This window comes from Pipistrellus hanaki (assembly GCF_964339955.1).
Source record: "Pipistrellus hanaki genome assembly, chromosome: 2".
NCBI classification, from domain to species: Eukaryota; Metazoa; Chordata; class Mammalia; order Chiroptera; family Vespertilionidae; genus Pipistrellus; species Pipistrellus hanaki.
The window spans coordinates 191,797,130-191,812,024 of NC_140504.1; the positions used below are offsets into that span (position 1 = coordinate 191,797,130).

Sequence of the window (14,895 nt, forward strand, 5' to 3'; positions counted from 1 at the left end):
GTGGGAGGGGGATGGCGCAAATAGGAGGACTGGGCCCAGCCTAGGGCACGGTCTGCTGCAGATACAGACCTAATCGTGGGGGGCGGGGACTCCCCGAGGCCCGCCTCCTGCTCTCCCCTCGGACCGGCTCTGGCGCTCAGCTCACCTCGGATGGGCGGGCTGCGGGCGGGGGAGCCGAGCGCCGGCCTCGCGGCCGGACTGGGGGCGGGACTGGGCGCGCGGCCCAGCCCCAGGCCCCGGCGCAGGGCAGATCGCAGGCCACCCAGCTGGGCCTCCGCTGCGCGACGCTGGGCCTCCACGCGGGCCAGCTCGGCCTCCAGGCCTTGCCCCCGGCCCTCGGCCGCGCTCAGCCGCAGCCCCAGCTCTGCAGCCTCCGCTCGAGCCGCCTCCAGCTTCAGCTCCAGGCCGTGCGTGTGGTCCAGCTGCTGCTTCTCCGCGCTGCGAGCCTCCTCCAGGCTGCCTACCAGGCCCCGCTCGCGGGTTCGGAACTCGCTTTCTTGCTCCTGCAGCTTCCGCTGGGCTCCCTGGAGCTGGGGCAGGGGCGAAGCCCAGAGGTGAGAGCCAGCAAGGCCGTCTCCCAACCCTAAGCCCTGAGGCCCCAGCCTAGCCTAGAGCATGGCCCTTTTACAACCCCCCCTTCCCCCCAAAAAATGGGGAGCACAACACCTATTCCTTTAGTGGTCTCCATCCAAGCAGGTGAGGTCCATCCTCAGTGTGGAAGGGAACTATTAGTTTACTCTTCCTTCTGGGTACATACCCACTAGTTTATTACTAGTAAACAGCTAACACTTGCATAGATAGGGCTTACCAATGGCAGGCACTAAGCGCTTTCCAAAAACTATCAGCCTGCCAATATGAGTCATCTCTGTTCTACAGATGAGGAAACCGAGGCTCAGAGCAGTTATGGGACTTGGCCAAGGCCAACAGCTAGTAAGCTGAGAGCTAGGATTCAAGGCCAGGCACTATGGCTCCGAGGGCTGTTCTCTGCACCACTAGACCACCTGCCTTTCAGTGCACATAACCTATCAACAGGCCACACAGTGGGGGCGCTCTCTCTCTCTCTCTCTGTCTGTCTCTCTCTGCTCTCTGGTACAGAGAATGAGTCAACTCCTCCCTGTCATCAGTTTCACTGCTCTGAGCACCACCTGGATGCCAGGATCTCTGTGTATACCTCCCCTGCTATGCTAGCCCCTGTCCCTGAGTGCTCTGAAGCACAGAGAGGTTGAGTGACTTAGTCAAGGTCACCCAGTAGATTCAATGCAGTGAAACAGCCAGGAAAGACAGAGACTTTGGATTCAGACAGACCTACGGTGTGTGTGTGACCTTGGGTAGATCCCTTATCTCTCTGAGCCTCCGTGATTGGTTCTCTCTGTAAAATGGGGCTAGCTGTACCTATCTCGTGAGGCTGCTGGGAGAATCAAACCAGGTTTTATCTACAGAATTCCCCCATCCTCCGCCCACTCCTGCTACACAGTTCTTGCTGTTGTTGTTACTATTATATCTGGGGAAGATTCTCAAGGCATCGGGGTCAAGGGCAATGCTGGGTAGTAGTCTCAGAATGACTCCAGCACTAGAGTCGCTGCCTGGCTGCCTCCTAGGACCCTCTCCCTCCAGGCAGCCCGCCACCCCCTTAGTTACCTCCTGTCGCAAGGCCTCCAGGCTGGCCTCGCCCTTTTGCAGCTTCTGTCGGAGGCCCAGGGCTTCCCTCCGGCCCTCCTTCTCTGCCCGCTCGCCGAGCGCCAGACGGCCCTGCAGCTCCGCCAGCTCCCTGCCCAGCCTGGCGTTCTCACTGTCCAGCATCTTCATCTGTGAGAGGGCGGACACAGGTCAGACCGAGGCCCAGTCTCAGCACCACAGCCCCCCTGGCCCCCGGTGTTGGTGAGTGCGTGAAGCTTCCGGTATTCTAGTGTAGCCCCTGGTTTCACATAGGGAGGGCCTTTGGCTCCAGAAAGGGGGTGCCCCGGCCCAGGGGCAGACAGCAGGGGCCCCGAGAGGAGGGTACCTGCCGCCGGAGCTCCTGCAGCTCCCTCCGGGCCTCCAGCCGGGAGCGCTCCACCTCCTGCAGCCCGGCCCGCAGGTCCCCGGCCTCCTTGCCCATGGCCGCCCGGGCCTCTTCGAGGAGCGCCAGCTTCTGCTCCTTGTCCTCGTTGGCAAGCTTCAGGCTGGAAAGGGCAGGAGTCAGAGGCAGCCTAGGTTCTGGGAAGAGCATAGTGTGGCTCCACACAAAAGTCCCTGCGCGATATTCTTGGGATGGGTCCGACTGGTTCTTGGCCTGAAGGTGCCCCCAGTGCAGCGTGTCCATGTGGCCCTGCCCTGAGCTGACCCCGCCAGGCTGGGGCCAGGCCCTCACTGGGGAGAGACGGGCCAGTGGCTGAGGTAGGGGGCACGCACTAAGTCTCCAGGGAGATGCCACCAGGTGGCATCAGAGTCTGGACCCAACCCTGCCTGCCGCCACCTTCCCCCTCCCATCAGTGCCTGGCTTGGTTCAAGGGAAAACCGCCCCCCACCTGTGCCGTCTCCCCTGAACCTGGGGGAGGAAGGTAGCTTCCAGGGACAGAATTCAGCGTGAAAGTCAGGGCTCAGGGAAGGACTCCGGGCTGGTCCCTCCGGCCTCCCCACCTGATCCGCTCGCTCTCGGCCTTCTTCACGGCGGCCCGCAGCTCCTCGTTGGACCGCCGCAGGGCCTCGCGCTCCTTGGCGCCCTCGCTCAGGCTGCGCCGCAGCTCGGCCGCCTCCTGCCGCTGGGCCTCGCGGCCGTCCTGGCTCTCCCGGACCTTGCGCTGGGCCTCCAGCAGCTCCCGCCGCAGCCCGTCCCGGGCATCCTCCAGCAGGCGCAGCTGGGTCCGCAGCTCCTCTGCCTGTGGGGACCCACTCAGGCTGGGCCTTGGCGGAAACCATCCCATCCCCAGGCTCTTGGCCATGGGGCACCTGCCCCATCGCTCTGCCTACACTCAGCCCATAGGCGAGAGTTATGATTCGGGAGAAGCAAGCCGGAGTCAGCAGTGTTTGGGTCTGAAATAACCAGGGTCATCCTACGGACGAGGCCAGAGGGCAGGGACCACCCGAGTGCCCCCGTCCCACGTGTACATAACAAGGACTTCACACGTGCTTGCTGCCTCCTTTCTCAGTTGGCTGTACATGTGCCCCCATGAATGCAGGAAAGAGCCTCCCATCTTTCTGGACCCCCACCGAGCCGGGCCCCCAGCAGCACACAGGGGGTGCGGCCCGGAAGGGGGTGGGCGGGGGGCTCACCTCGCGGCCGCAGGATTCCCGCTGCCGGCCCAGGTCCCGGGCCTGCTCCTGCAGCCTCTTCGCCTCCTGCGCGTGGGCCGCGGCCGCCTCTTCCAGCTGGGCCCGCAGGTCCCGCAGCTCGGAGGTCAGGCTGTTCATGGTGCTCTAGGGCAGATGGCCCCTCAGAGGGTGCTGTGCCCCCTTCGCCAGCACCCCGCCTTCAGCTCCACGCATGGCCCCTCCCGCTGGCCTGCCAGACCCTCTGTGACCCCTCGATGCCTAAAGAGTGCTGTCTGTATAACGCGTCTCTCTCAGACAGGGGATCCCCAGGGCAGAGCCAGGCCTCCCACTCAGACAGGGGCTCAGACGGAGGCCCGCCTACCCGGTCCTGCTCCTGCCGGCTCTGAGCATCTCGCTTCTGTCGCTCCATCTCCAGGGAGATGGCGGCCAGGCTGTGCTGTGTGCCCATCAATTTCTCCGACAGCGCTGTCTTCTCAGACTCCTTCAGCGACAGGGCCTGGCGGAGGCGGAGAGTGAAGAGCCGGGGGGGTTAGTTGGTCTTGGGGGCGTGCTCAGGCCTTTTCCTGACCCCGCCCTGGGAAATGTGCCCATTGTGGGCTGGGGGGCATGCCTGGGCCTGGGCACGTCCATGCCAGGACAGAGGTACAGGCTCACCCTCCCAAAGCCCCAGAAAAGGATGATACAAGAGTAACAGTAACTGGCCATGGAAATAACACTATCTCACTAACATGCTTCAACAACCCTGAAGCAGGCCCTCCATTATCCCACTTTACAGATGGGCAAACGGAGGCTCAGAGAGGCCCAGTGACTCGTCCAGGGAGGCAGAGCTGGAAAGTCAGGAGTGAGTTCCTTTTGAGGCGGGTCAGCTGGTGCATGTGGGCATCGGGGAGACTGCTCAGAAAGCAGCCATGGGGACGCCCTGCCAGCCTGGGTGGGAGGGCAGATGGGAGAACATGGGGCAGCTTTCCTGGAACCAGCGCTCATGGTGTCACGACCGTGGCTGCCGCTCAGTAGGCTCCGGCTGTGTAGCAGGCACAGCGTGGGCTCCTAGCTCCCAGCTGCAGGGTGGCTAAGCGGGAACCAGCCCCGGAACCGGGCCCCTCGGAGCAGCGGGGGCCACACCAGGGCTCACGAACCTGCTGCTTCTCACTCTCGGCCAGGAGCAGGCCCTCGTCACGCTCCTGCTGCAGGGCGGCGATCTCCTCGCTCAGCTCCTCCTTCTCGGCCTCCAGCCGGGCCAGCAGCTCCTCCCGCTCCCGCTGCAGCTGACTCTGCAGTTGGGCCCGTTCGGCCTCCAGCTCCCGCCATGCTGTCTCCTGGGGGCCAGGCACAAGCACATGTGACCCGTGAGGCTGCAAGGTCACCTGTACCCCAGACCCTGAGAGACAGGGGACCAGGAAACTGTACTGTGGGGTGGATGGTAAGGGCTGTGGCTGGGACATGCCAGGCTTGCAGGAGCCCCGAGGAGCAGCAGCCCTGGTCTGGGGTGGAGAACGTTTCCCGGAGGAGAGACGAGTAGCAGTCAGCCAGGGAAAGAGGGGGGGGAGAGAACCTCAGGCCTGGAGGGAGAAAGCACGGCATACAGGGACATCATAATATGTAAGGGTCACTGGAGTTTGGACTACGAGGGGAACGTGGTGAGCAATGGGGCCAGAGCCAACGGCAGCAACTGGGGAGGGGCGGGCCTGACTCTGAGGACAGTCGAGGCAACAGAGACCCTGAAGCCAGACTGATGAGGAGCAATCTAAATTTCAGACTAGAGTTGTTCGGGAACTGAGAAAAAGAACCTGGATTGCAGGTAGGGGTTGAGGGGAGTGGGGCTGGCTGTGAGGATAAAAGGGGTATAGGGTTGCGGGTGGCAGAGTAGCAGGAAAGAGTACAGACCTGGTGGCATGAAGAGGCCAAGTCAGGCAGGGCAGGGAGAGTACAGATGGCACAGGAGTTTGCTCCTTGGGGACTGGGTGGGTGGAACCCACAGGAAAAGAACACCCCACCCAGGGTCTGAGGGCAGTCAGTGCCTGGCACCTTTGTGAAACTTCCAGTGCTTCACTGCCACCTGCTGGACGAATGTGATACTACAAGGCCAAGACTACACAGTGAATGGCGCCCCCTGGAGTCTTGCAGGACAGCCTGAACCTCTGACACAGGCAGCCCTGTCCACCTCCCACTGTAAAAATAGAACCAGCATTTATTTCAAAGTGCAGTTCTCTATAGTAAGCCCTTTATATGGATTATCTCACCTCATCCTCACAATACCCTATATTATCCGTATCCCCATTGTTACAGATGAGGAAATGAGGGCACAGAGACCACAGGTTACATAACCAATATGTGGCCTAGATCAGATCCAAACCCAGGCAATATGACTCCAGAGCCAGTGTTCTTAGACAGCTCTGTTCTGTCTTGTAGTGACCAGGCCCCTCACCTTCCACACTATGTGTTCAGGTCCTAGAATGGTCCTTCATATGCAAACAGCATTTCTTACAAATGAAAGTGCCTTCGTGAATCAGGATCACCAGGGCTAGACCAAATCTGGGGCCTGGGAATCTGTATGTTTGATAAGGCATCCCCAGTGTTTCCTTTCAGCTGCCCCCAGGGCCTCCAGAACAGAAATAAAGTTCTACTTCACAGAGGTGGAAACTGAGGCAGAGGGAGAAGATCACAGAGGAGGTAGATCAGAGCCCCGCCCACCCGAACCTTCTCTCGCTGGAGTCGCTGCATGTCCTCCTCGTGGGCTGCCCGCTGCTCCCGCAGAGAGGCCTGGGCCTCCCGTTCTGCCTGCCCCAGCTTCTGGCCCATCAGCTCCTTGTCCAGAGCCGCCTTCTCCTCTGCCGCTGCCATCTGCTGCCGGAGGCCTGCCAGTTCTCCTGCACAGGAGGGGCGGTGGGAGGGGGCAGACTTGGGTCGGTACCTCCCTGTGGACCAGCCTACTCCAGCCAGGTGAGCCATGGAGGCGAAATCCCAGAGGAGAGAGGGCCCCCCGGGTACCTGGGCTGGGTTCCCTTGAGAAGCGCCTCACCCTCTGGGCCTCAGTTTCTCAATCTGCTGCCTGAGCCCACGGGCCCTGCCCCCTCCCTCCCTCCCTGGGATGGCATCAAAGGGATGAAATGTCTGATAGGGAGGCTCCCACCAATGGGGAGGACAGCAGCCCCCGTGATTGATTGCTTACTACGGGTCATTGCAGATGGGGATATGGAGGCTCAGAGGAGCAGGCAGTTTCCCAAAGCTGCACAGCTTCCATGAGGCGTCCCCTTTAAAGACTAACAAACCTGGGGAACTGTCAGCACTAAGGGAGGAACCCCGGGGAGGTGCACCCGCTGTGGACAATCTACATACCATTCCCACAGCCCTAGCTGATTTGGCTCAGTGGATAGAGTGTTGGCCTGTGGACTTAAGGGTCCCAGGTTCGATTCCGGTCAAGGGCATGTGCCTTGGTTGTGGGCACATACCCAATAGGGAGTATTCAGGAGGCAGCTGATTGATGTTTCTCTCTCATCGATGTTTCTAACTCTCTTTCCCTCTTCCTTCTTCTCTGTAAAAAATCAATAAAACGTATTTATTTATTTTTTTAAATATATTTTATTGATTTTTTAAAGAGAGGAAGAGAGAGGGATAGAGAGTTAGAAACATCAATGAGAGAGAGTCATCGATCAGCTGCCTCTTGCACACCCCCTACTGGGGATGTGCCAGCAACCAAGGTACATGCCCTTGACCGGAATCGAACCTGGGACCCTTCAGTCTGCAGGCTGACACTCTATCCACTGAGCCAAACCGGTTTTGGCCAATAAAGCATATTTTTAAAAAACAAACACTTAAAAAAAAAAATCATCCCAACCATCTTTCAGCATTTCCCTTTCTAGTTCTGTCTGGCTCAGGTGGATGAGGACTGGAAAATTAATCTTCATGGTCCAAGAAACCAGGTGGGGCATGTGGAGAGAAGCGGGGCCAAGAGAGTCATTCAGAAAAGCAGTGGTGGCTCCACAGAGAACTCGGAACTCTCCCAGAGCCCTGATGACAATAAGCAGCAGGCACCATTGGCTGACCCAGGCACTGTGGCAGGCCTCAAATGCTCGCCTCACCCCTTCCTGGCAAGCTTTAGAAGGCTGGCAGTAGCACCTCTGTCAGATGAGGACCCTGTGACCCAGCGGGGAAGGGGCTTGCTCAAGAAAGCTCAGATCTAAGTGGCAGGATTGGAACCCAGGTCAGCCACACTCCAAAGCCAGTGATCCCAACTTCTGTGAGACCCCAGACCTTGACAGGTTAGTCTGAGCTGGAGCCAGGTATTCCTCACCCACCCCCACCCCCCCGACCCCCCCCATACCAGTCAGGGCCTCCTTGGCCAGAAGCAGGGCCTGCCCGTCAGCTTCCAGCTGCTCCCGACGGGCCTCGAGCTGGGCCAGCTGCCGCTGCACCTCAAACAGGCTGCTCTCCAGGGCTTCCTTCTCCAAGCTGCAGCACACAACCCCTCAGGCCTCAGGCCTCAGCCTCCGGGGCCCCAGGAAACTGTGGATTCCAGGGCGTGGCCAGCCATGGGCCAGGTGCCAGCCCACCTGCCCAGCCGGTCCCACGCTCCCTGGGGAGCCTGAGCCTTAGCGAGGACGCATTGGCAAGCCCTGCTCCTCAGCAACTGACTGTGGGCCAACGCCAGGGTGAGGCTGGTGGCCCCAGGCAGACACCCCTCCTCCCCCAGAGGGCTGGGCAGAGCCCAAAGCCTTACCGCAGGCGTGTGGCTTCTTCCAATAGGGTCCGGCCTTCACGCTCAGCTGCCGCCAGCTGCACAGCCAGCCCGGCCCGCTCCTTGGCCAGCGCCTCCTTCTCTCGGGTCGCCCGTTCCAGTGCCTCTACCTGCCGTTGTGTCTCCCGCCGGGCCTGCTCCAGCTCATGCTCGCGCCCACTCAGCTGCCGGGAGAGCTGGCACCCACCCAGGCACTGTGAGCACCCCCTCCCCCAGAAACTCCCAGCCTCCCCATCATGCAGGACCCAACCCTGGGCCGGACCCAGCCCTAGTCTAACAGGCAGGAGAGCAGGGTTCAAGCCCAGTCTCCACCCTGATGTGCTGTGTGTACGTGGACAAATCGCAGGCTTCTCTGAACCTGCAATACACACACACGAGGATCCTCACTCAGTTTGGGTCACACCCCGACCTTCCAGAGACGCTGAGCATATAAAACAGCCCAAAGGAGCGCTGCTTTGCAGGCCTCAGGATGGGAACATGGAGCCCCGCTCCTTGCAGCCGAGGCCCATACCCTAGAGGCCCCTCCCAGGAGCCCGGCATGCCATATAAAGGTCACTGGATCCCTAAAACCCTAAGGTCCCTTCCGGCTATGTTGTCCCAACAAGTCTCACATCCCAGTTCTAAAATTCTCTTCCCATTATCACACTGGGAATTGTTACTGAGAGTGATTCAGCTGCCAAGTCTTCCACAGGGGTCCTCTTCAGAACACCCCTTTGTGATAAGAACAATTAAGCCCTAGCCGGTTTGGCTCAGTGGGTAGAGCATCAGCCTTCAGACTGAAGGGTCCCAGGTTTGATTCCGGTCAAGGGCACATGCCCAGGTTGTGGGCTCGTCCCCTGAGGATGTGCAGGAGGCAGCCAATCAATGATTCTCTCTCATCATTGATGTGTCTGTCTCTCAGTCCTTCTCCCTTCCTCTCTGAAATCAATAATATATATATATATATATATATATATATATATATATATATATATATATATTTTTTTTTTTTTTTAATTGGTTTTTTACAGAGAGGAAGGGAGAGAGATAGTTAGAAACATGATGAGAGAGAGTCATCAATCAGCTGCCTCTTGCACACCCCCTACTGGGGATATGCCCGCAACCAAGGTACATGCCCTTGACTGGAATCGAACCTGAGACCATTCAGTCCGCAGGCTGACACTCTATCCACTGAGCCAAACCAGTTTCGGCTAAAAATATATTTTAAAAAAGGAATGATTAGCCCCGTGTTACCGATGGGGTGACTGAAGCATGGGGAGGTGGAGTAGTTTGCCCAGGGGCCCAGTTAGCAGAGGCGGGGCTGAACCTAAAATCATATTCAGGCTCCTGAGCCTGCGCATTACCCAGGACAGGTGTCGGAGGCTGGGAGCCCAGAACCCTTGCCCCGCCTGCTCCGCATCCTCCCTGTCACCCACCTGGGCCAGCTGCTCCTGCAGCCGGCAGCGCTCCTGGCGCAGCGTGGGCACCTGGTGCTCCAGGGCCTCCCGGGCCTGCTCCGCCGCCCGCAGGGAGCCCTCCAGGCCCTGCCGGTCCACCTCCTGCTCCAGCCGCAGCTGCTCCAGCCGCTCCTGCTCCTCCCTCGCCAGCGTGGCCTCCTGCTCCACTCGCCGCTGCTGGCCCAGCAGGGCGGCCTTCTCCTCCTCCAGCTGAGTGGCCAGTGCGTCAGCAGATCAGCCCAGCCCCTCCACCTGGGGGATGGGGTCCCACCCAGGACCAAGGGCCACCGCCACCTCGGGGGAAGGGGCAGTGAACACTGGGGAGAGGGAGGAAGAGAGAAGGGCCCACAGAACTTTCCTCTCAGACCGTGCAAGAGAGGATAGACAGACAGACAGAGTCAGAGACAGAAGGACAGAGACAGAAAGGCAGGGGGCGAGACAGAGAGGTATGGGGACAGGATGTGGGCCAAGGCTGGGTCTGAGATGCCCACCTAGTGGGGAGCACAGATGGGCAAGGCAGGTGGACACGCTGGCACACAGCATACCTGGGCGACGAGGTGGTTCAGACCCAGCTTGTCCTGTGCGAGGCTCTCGTTGAGGGCGCTCAGCTTGGACAAGGAGTCCCGCAGAGAGGCCTCCTCCGCCCTCAGCTTGGTCAGTGAGAGCTCGAGGTCCATGCAGCCAGCCTCAGCCTGCAGGGTCCAGAACGGGGCAGCCAGAGACGATCAGGTGGGGAGAGATGGAGAGAGGAACAGAGACAGGAGCGATGGGAAGAGATGTGCAGAGACATGGAGAGATGGGGAGAGGCAAGAGGGTGAGGAGAAACAAGAGACACAGAGACGGATAGAGGGACAAGGGAGACACAAGATGAGAAAATCACTGCACAAGGCCTGCTGTCTAGGAAGCTACTGAAAGCAGCTTCACACCGCAGAGCAGGGCAGAGGGTTCCCAGAGTGGGGTCTCGGGGTGGCACAGCTCAGGGCCCAGACTACAGAGTGGGGCAGGCGCTCGCTTAGGACCATGCCCCAATTCTCACAGACCCTAGGCCCGTGCTCAGAGATGGGCCTGGATGACCTGAACTACAGGCACTGCCCAGGAGCATCTGGAAAAGCGGGGACACAGTCACTAATAGAGATGAGTTCATGTGTGTCTGAGGTCAGAGGTAGTAAGTAGTATGGGTCAAAGGTTAGCCTGAGTCCAAAAGGAAGGGTTCTGCCTGTGATCAGGGTCAGAGGTCAGCCTGAAATAGGGGTCAGTCTGTGGCCAGAGTGAGAAGGGCTGGGGCCTGGGCAGAGGTGGGTTTGTGGGTGTGGGGCAAACAGGGACACACCTTGGTCAGCGCCTCGGCCACCTCGGCCTTCTCCGCCTGCAGCACGTCCCGCTGCAGCGTGGCACAGCTCAGCGCCTCCCTCACCTCCACCAGCTCCTTCGCCAGCCCCGAGCGCTTCGCTTCCAGCTGCTCCAGTTGTCTAATGCTGTGGGACAGAAGGAGGGGGCATGCCCCATGTCACTTCCCCGCCCTGCATCTCCCGCAGCCAGGCAATCTGGAACAGGCTGGGGGGGTCAGGGCTGAGGCAGGAGCCCTGGTGGCAAGAACCTTACCAGAAGGACAGCCAGGGTCACCGCCTTTTGGCTCTGTGACTCTGGGCCTCAGTTTTCACATCTGCAAAATGGGCCTTTTATAACAAAGTTGTTATAAGGATACATGAAATATGTAAGATAGTGCCTGATAGAGCTCTACAAGGGTCTTTAGAAACAAGAAAAATGTACTGGGCCGAGACCGGTTTGGCTCAATGGATAGAGCATCAGCTTGGGGACTGAAGGGTCCCGGGTTCGATTCCGGTCAAGGGCATGTACCTTGGTTGCGGGCATATCCCCAGTGGGGGGTGTGCAAGAGGCAGCTGGTCGATGACTCTCTTTCATCGATGTTTCTAACTATCTCTCTCCCTTCCTCTCTATACAAAATCAATAAAATATATTAAAAAAAAAATGTACTGGATATCATTATGACATGTCTCAGAGAAGTAAACAGTGCAGTGGTTAAGAGGTTAACGCTTCAGAGTGATGGGCATAATGCTTGGGTTTAAATCCTGGCTCTTTTACTAACTAGCTGTGACCTTGAGGAAATTATAGGACTTCTCTGTGCCTCAGTTTCACCATCCATAAAATGGGGGCTAATAATAACTCCTATAACATAGAGTTATCCTGAGGGCTACATAAGATGATCTAATTGCTTAAAATGATGTCTTGCCCTTAGCATTATTAGTACTAATATTACTGTAACTTTAATTTGAAAAAACAATGTTAATATTACTACTGGTATTTTAATTATTGTTATTACTATCCACACTCTTCTTCCCTCCAGTTCTCGGATCTCAGGGAGTGACTACACCTCATCAGAGGACCTCTTCGGACGGCAGGAGGCCAGGACACACAGGTGCTCTCCAGCCCCAGGGACACCGTCAGTCGCCCAAATGGCCTCGGCGGGAGGCAGAAGCCACGCACCTCCGCTCGAGCTCCCTGCGTGCCCGCGCGCCATCCTGCGCTGTGTCCTCCTTCTCCTCCTCCAGCCGGTCCCGCTGGCGCCGCAGCTCCTCCTGGGTCGCCTGTAGCTTCTCCCGCTCCTGCCGCAGCTCCTCAGCCTGCTGCTGGGCCGCCTGCAGGCTGTGGGACAGGCTGTCCTTCTCCCTGCAGGGCGGGGCAGAGGAGCTGGAGGGAATGTGGGGGCTGCTCCCATCGGGGCAAACAGCCGTGCTGCTGTCCTACGTGCGAGCCACATCCTCCGTCCTCGAAGGCACCTGCCTCCAGGAAGCCTTCCCTGACCATGCCCACGGCCAGCTCATTTCATCTCCATCTCCCTGAAGCTGACTCATCCTAGCAGAGGGAACCTGGCTTTCCTTCTCCCCCAAACTACCCTCTTGGGGGCTCAGTGGGACAGACGGAGGCAGAGGCACTATCTCCACCAGGGTGAAGAGGTTAGGCTCCTGGGATATGTGGGCAATTGTGCTGCCAGCTTGCTAGTCCATATGACCAGTAGATGCCTCTATAACCCCGCTGCCCCCGTCCCTCAATTCTGGGAGGCCCCATGGAGCTGGGTCTGTCCAGATCTCAGCGCTTCCTGCTGCACAGGCCAGCGGCACACGGGAGCCAGAGCAGGACAGGGGGAGGCAGCAACTGGGAACTGACAGTTTGCAGAGTGTGGCCATTCTCCCAGCCCCAGCAGTCACAACCAGTGCGAGGACGCCTCCTTCTGAGCCAGCGGGGTTTCCAGCTCAGGCTGAGGGCTGATGGTGGTCATATCTCTCACTGTCCCACCTCATCGCTTGAAGGAGCAGCCCTTAAACATACAAGATATGATAGCTGGCAGTAGGTGGGAAAACATACAACATGATAATAAGTAAAAATAGCAGAATGCAAGGTGAGGTGGTCATTGTGCCCACAATTCAAAAGCCTTCTCCTCCCCAGGCATGGGAAGCATTGTTTTTGCTGTCATTGTTCTCCAGTTCCTATCCCGGCCACATCCTGTGAGCTTGGACAAGCTTCTCAAGCTCTGGCAGGAAGGCTAATGGCAGATAATACCGTACACATAAAATGCCTGGCAACGAGCCTGGCACACAGTAGGTATACAGGAAACGTTTGCTACCTCACTGCCGGAAAACATACACACATGGCTGGTTATGAGCATATTGGTGCAAATCTGCACGCTGACAGGTTTGGGATGGTGCTGGGCCCAGACACTGATTTATCCTCCGAGGCCCCCACTACCTCCCGGGCACCTGTTCAGGAGCTCGATGGCACTGCGCAGACGCTGGGCCTCGCGCTGGGCGTCCTCCTGGGCCTGGGTGGCCCCATCGGCCTTGTCCCGCAGACGCTGCAGCTGTTCCTCCAGGGCACGGCGCTCACCCTCGCTGTCACTGAGCTGCTTCCGCAGCGTGCCCAGGAGGTCCTGGCTGGCCTCGTAGCGCCCACGCATGTCCTGTGGCATGGGAACCACTGAGTCTGGAGAGCCACTGAGCCCTCAGAGCCCCCTGCTTCTGTGCCAGTTCCAGGGATGAACAGCAAGCAGCCTACCCTATGGCCAGGCCTGAGGCAGGAGCGTGGCTAGGTCTCCACTCCCTATGCTGAGCCCTCCCCCTGGACTCTGAGCCTCCATCGCCCTGAGGTCCCCAGCAAACCCCACCCCACCCCAGCCCCCAGGATGCCAAACCAATGCACATTCCCTCTCCAGGCTTCTGCCCTTTGCTTCCTGGTTCAGACTTTATCCCCAGGCTCCTCTCATCCTGGGCAGCGCCTCCTCCCCGGCCTTTTCCCAGGTCCTAGCTCTGTCCAATTAGGGAACCTCATCTGCTTTTTTATACCAGGCTCCTCCCCCCTCAGACTCCACCCCCAGCTGCCCAAGCCCCTCCCACTCTGGGCTCAGATTCTACCCCTGAGATCTCAGCCACCTATTGAGTCCCACTTCTTTCTCAGGGCTCTGACTCTTCCCCGGGATGCTCACGCTGCGCCCCCAGAGCACTGGCTCCGCCCTTGGGCTGCCCAGACCTCTCCCCCAGGACGCTGGGGCCCCCTCCTACCTGGACCTGTAGCTGGCGTTTGTGCAGCGCAGAGTGGATCAGGGTGAGCACAGAGGAGTCCGAACAGGCTGGGGATGGGCCTCGGCGCGGGGAGCGACCGCGGCCAGGCGAGGAGCGCCGTGACGGGGACGGGGTCCGGGGCCCCGAGAGCCCCCGCAGGCTGCTGTCCGACGCATCGGCGGTATGCTCCGAGCCACTCAGCTGGACCCCGCTCTCCATGTCCGACAGGACGGCCTGAGGGGCGGGATAGGGAGGCAGAAGGAGTGGGGCAGTAGGGAGGTTATTGGACAAAGAGGCCCAGTAGGGGCAGAGGGGTGGCAGCAGGGGTCATGTGACTAAGATTCATCCCAAAATCTGCGGCACAGCCTAAGCTCCCTTCCAACAAGTCTTCCAGATTCCGCTTCCACTTCCACTTGTTGGAAGGGAGCTTAGATAAATTTGGCATCAAATTTGGTATCAGCTGGGAGGGGAGCTCGCCCGGATAGCAAATTTGGTATCAGAGGTTGAACTGCTTGTGATGTGCCCTGGGCAAGAGCCCTCTGGACCTCAGTTTCCCACTCTGCCAACGGGGTGTCTGAGAGTTCAGCCCTCAGCCCGCCAGGGAAGGCCTCCCATGTATTGGGAAGAGTTCACTTAACTTTTCTCACAGATGGGCCTGAACCTCTCACAGGCAGGGCCCGCAGGTTCCCCAACCACTTGCAGTTCTGGACAAGGCCACCAGCAGAGGTGGCGGCTCTGCACGGCCCGGCCCGGCCCTGCCCAGCTCCCACCCTCTGGCCTCTCCGGCTCCCCCCCGCCTCACACCTGTGCCAGGTCCCTCAGGGTCTGCTGCAGCCCCTCTCCCTCCTCTGTGTCCAGGGCGGGCTGCTCCTGGAGCTGCAGGGATTCCTGGAGGGGT

The 14,895-nt window shown here is 59.2% G+C and overlaps 1 protein-coding gene across 5 annotated transcripts in view; it reads right to left on the minus strand.

Moving 5' to 3' along the window:
* CROCC (ciliary rootlet coiled-coil, rootletin) overlaps window positions 1–14,895 on the minus strand; it is a 37,657-nt gene that overhangs the window by 7,062 nt on the left and 15,700 nt on the right. For all 5 annotated transcript variants that reach the window (XM_084873489.1, XM_084873492.1, XM_084873490.1 and 2 more), the window contains 17 exons: window positions 14,802–14,885; window positions 13,998–14,231; window positions 13,200–13,399; window positions 11,929–12,111; window positions 10,754–10,898; window positions 9,969–10,115; window positions 9,403–9,633; window positions 7,970–8,163; window positions 7,574–7,701; window positions 5,950–6,119; window positions 4,389–4,568; window positions 3,614–3,748; window positions 3,253–3,396; window positions 2,620–2,858; window positions 2,003–2,162; window positions 1,639–1,806; window positions 146–530 (listed from right to left, as the gene is read on the minus strand). In XM_084873489.1, coding sequence (XP_084729615.1) covers window positions 146–530; window positions 1,639–1,806; window positions 2,003–2,162; window positions 2,620–2,858; window positions 3,253–3,396; window positions 3,614–3,748; window positions 4,389–4,568; window positions 5,950–6,119; window positions 7,574–7,701; window positions 7,970–8,163; window positions 9,403–9,633; window positions 9,969–10,115; window positions 10,754–10,898; window positions 11,929–12,111; window positions 13,200–13,399; window positions 13,998–14,231; window positions 14,802–14,885 — 3,127 coding nt within the window. The remainder of the gene's footprint in view (window positions 1–145; window positions 531–1,638; window positions 1,807–2,002; window positions 2,163–2,619; window positions 2,859–3,252; window positions 3,397–3,613; window positions 3,749–4,388; window positions 4,569–5,949; window positions 6,120–7,573; window positions 7,702–7,969; window positions 8,164–9,402; window positions 9,634–9,968; window positions 10,116–10,753; window positions 10,899–11,928; window positions 12,112–13,199; window positions 13,400–13,997; window positions 14,232–14,801; window positions 14,886–14,895) is intronic.